Raw genomic sequence first — 3,395 nt, forward strand, 5'->3', positions numbered from 1 at the left:
TGAATGAATTAATTAATTTTCATTACTCTGCTAAACTTCCTTAAATTATTTTTTTTTAAAAACTTTTATTGTTCCAGAAAAAAATTCTAAATAAATATTATATACATTCTATCGTTTAATTACAAAGTACTGCTATGTACAGTGATTTGGTTCTTTATGACTTATCAATAAACAACAGACTCAGTTTCTAGTATGAAAGTGTTGAAACCACCAAAATTTTCTTTACCTTTTCAACTTATGGCATACAGAAGCATTTATTGACCTTCAATGCTCAATCTGAGAGAGAACAGTCTGCCGTTGTAGCCCAGTGAAATCAGTCTGTTAGTAGGAGCAAAGCTTTTGTTGGATCCAAGCTGCCATTGATGAGTCTCCAGCATTGTGCAGGTGCTTACTGCAGGCCTTCCCCACTAAGAAGACCACCTCTGCAATGTTGAGCAGAATGCAAACCCCTGACACAGCCAGCATGAACACGGTAAAGACTGTCTTCTCCGTGGGTCTCGACACGAAGCAGTCCACTGTGTTGGGACAGGGGTATGAGTCACATTTCACCAGTCGGATCATCTTGTAACCAGGGTAAATCATGTAAAACACATACATAAAAGTGACCTCAAAGACAATACGGAACAACAGGCTAATGACATAGGTCCACCACAGGGCGCCTGTAATTTTCATCTTCTGGGTCTTTATCTGCTCCAAGTCTTTGGGATTGGTTTTGCCTGATAGTTTGTAGATCCTCTTGTCAACGTGCCGGCGGTGGGCCACATGCATGGCTACCAGCAGGGCTGGAGTGGAGACCAGGATGAGCTGGAGCGCCCAGAGGCGGATGTGGGAGATGGGGAAGAAGTGGTCGTAGCAAACACTATTACAGCCTGGCTGCTGGGTGTTGCAGGTGAAGCCGGACTTCTCATCACCCCACACACTCTCAGCTGCAACCACAAGGACCAGGATGCGGAAAATGAACAAGACAGAGAGCCAGATTCGACCAATACCAGTGGAGTGTCTATTCACACCACTGATGACGGCATAGAATGATGCCCAGTTCATCTTTGGTTCTGGGTCTGAAAACAAACAAACAAACATGCAGAAAAGTCTCAACATCAGGAATTATTGTTTCAAGTTATTTTGCAATGTATTCTGCGATTTTCTAAAACATAAATAAATAAACAAAAAAAATGTACTGGTACTCATCAGGCAACAATAAACAAAGTTAATTTGTGGGCAAAAAATGAAAAAAAAAAAAAAAAAAGTGTTTTAATCTAACATTTGTTCTTTCTACACAGACATTTAAAGAATAAAGATGTGATTTTCCTCCTTCAGGTTTTGTCTGATCATTAATGAAATAAATCCTACTTAGGATCCTAATCTGTTATACTGTCCATTCCTGTGACGCATCCGGTGGAAAAATGTTCCAGTTTAACAGTGGTCCGACATACTCCGTCCTCTGGGTTATCATATATCTGGGTTATATCATATAATCAGATCACAAGAACAAAGGTTACTGTGAATCTCATGGATTTAAAATGTAGGTTGAAGTATTTTAGAACTGAATCACCCCGTCCTTATGTTGATGTAAAACCTGCAGGTTTTTATTAATCAGCCATTCACTTCTTTACTTTCCTCAAAACCATTTATAAAGTCTTGAAAAGTTTGAAAGATGTACTTGACTTGAATTGCTCAACATTTTTTTTTTTTTTGTAATACCAGATACCGTTTTTTGACAAGCACTAAATTAAAAGAAAAAAAAAAAAGAAAGAAAAAAAGAAGCTCAACATTTAGTCTGATAAATCTGTAATCAGGTCTGTCTAATTGAAGCCCGTTAGAACTGATAGCTTGAATTTTATGTTTTGGAGCTGAAATGATTAATAAATACTTAACAAAGTTGTTTATTAGCAAAAAAAAAAAAAAACCCCAAAAACTTACATTTTTATGTTTTGTTTGTAGCAGAAATGCCCAAACTTTTCAGTTCCAGCTCCTCCTGTTTTTATTCATCCTATGTGACATGAAACATGTTATTTTTGGGTTTATTATTTTTGTCCCTCACGTCAAAATCTGCAACAACTGTTATTTCTAAATAATAAATAAGACAATTATAGCTTTTAATTACATGTTTTAGCCAAAAAATGATTAATTTTCAAATTGATTTATTCTTTTCTAAAGTAATCGCTGCAGGCTAAGGTATTCGTGATACTGTGGAAGAAACTGCATCAAAGTGAAGCAGTTGTTTGTTTAATTTCCAAATTTTGTCAGAAACCAAAGATAAAAAAAAAAAAAAGTCATGTAACTATCAAGAACAAGCTCGCCTCTGTCCAGGTTAAGTCCTTACTCTACCTTTAAAGTCAGGCAGTTTACGGAAAGCAGCAAAGTAATCAGTAGAATTGAGGCTAAGTTAAATCATGGCAATATTCGTCTCTAAATGACTTAATTTTAAGATATTCCGAGCCCAGAATGAATTTTGTTTAATTTAAAAAAAAAAATCTCCTCTGCTCTGATCACTGCTGTTTGAACTATGACACCATCGTGTTTACATCTATAGTCTAGTCATAAATGTCAGAGTTGTTACCGGGCTCAGCTGGAGGTGTAAGAGGCATAGGAGGCAGAGTGGAGGACAAAGTTGACCCGCTGCTTTGGCATGGATGTGCATCCAGAAGAGGAAGGAAGCCTCTCTGCCCCCACTCTGCAGCTGGCAGGCCACTTAAGAGAGCAACACTGAGGTCTGGCACCATGTGTCATGTGACATGCTTTCACCACTCACCATGGTGCAGCATGCAGAGTGGGCATCTGTGCTTGACATAACCCAAGTCTGTAATACTCCCCGATTGTTGGCAGGAAAATAATTGATGCTCTAAAATGGACTTGATGAGCAAAACAAGGAGCTGCCGTCTGATTCTTAACTCCCAACAAATGAAAAATAAAGATCAATAAAACTGTTTGTGACCATCTCTTATTATTAAAAAGGTAAAAAGGATAGCAAAATAAAGAATTGGATAAATTTTATGATTTTGCAAGATATTTCTGATGTTCAATATTATTAAAATATATGTGTGTCAAATGACACAACAGCAAACTTTACCATAAAGCTGCTAAATGCTGACAACAGTCTGTCCAGCCTTTGACAGCCAATTGATTTGCCAACAATGTGAGAAATTAGATGAACTTACCTTTAGCTGCAGTTTTTAATAAAGTACATCCAGAAACATTTATGGCAGCAGATTTTCTTTCTTTCTCTCTTTTTAATCTGCGACCAATAACAAGAGTATCAAAGCACCATGACTTTGCATTGCTAATGATTTCTCTCACACTAGCCAGTGCCCTGCACTGAGGAGGTCATATGCTTCTGTGCACAGAATTTGCATACAATAGCCCCATTTACCCAGACCAAACAAACAGCTACAGAG

At 37.5% G+C, this 3,395-nt stretch overlaps 1 protein-coding gene across 1 annotated transcript; it reads right to left on the bottom strand.

The window, feature by feature from the left end:
- Positions 1 to 321: 321 nt before the first annotated feature.
- On the bottom strand, positions 322 to 2,617 carry gjb1a (gap junction protein beta 1a; the record flags this gene model as incomplete). The annotated part of the gene is made up of 2 exons (XM_079247198.1): positions 2,561 to 2,617; positions 322 to 1,058 (listed from the first exon to the last, which is right to left on the bottom strand). The coding sequence occupies exons 1-2, from the start codon at positions 2,586 to 2,588 to the stop codon at positions 322 to 324; spliced, it is 765 nt and encodes a 254-aa protein (XP_079103324.1). The 5' UTR covers positions 2,589 to 2,617.
- Between the last annotated feature and the right edge of the window lie 778 nt (positions 2,618 to 3,395).

This window comes from Telmatherina bonti, assembly GCF_933228915.1.
Source record: "Telmatherina bonti genome assembly, chromosome: 10".
NCBI lineage: Eukaryota > Metazoa > Chordata > Actinopteri > Atheriniformes > Telmatherinidae > Telmatherina > Telmatherina bonti.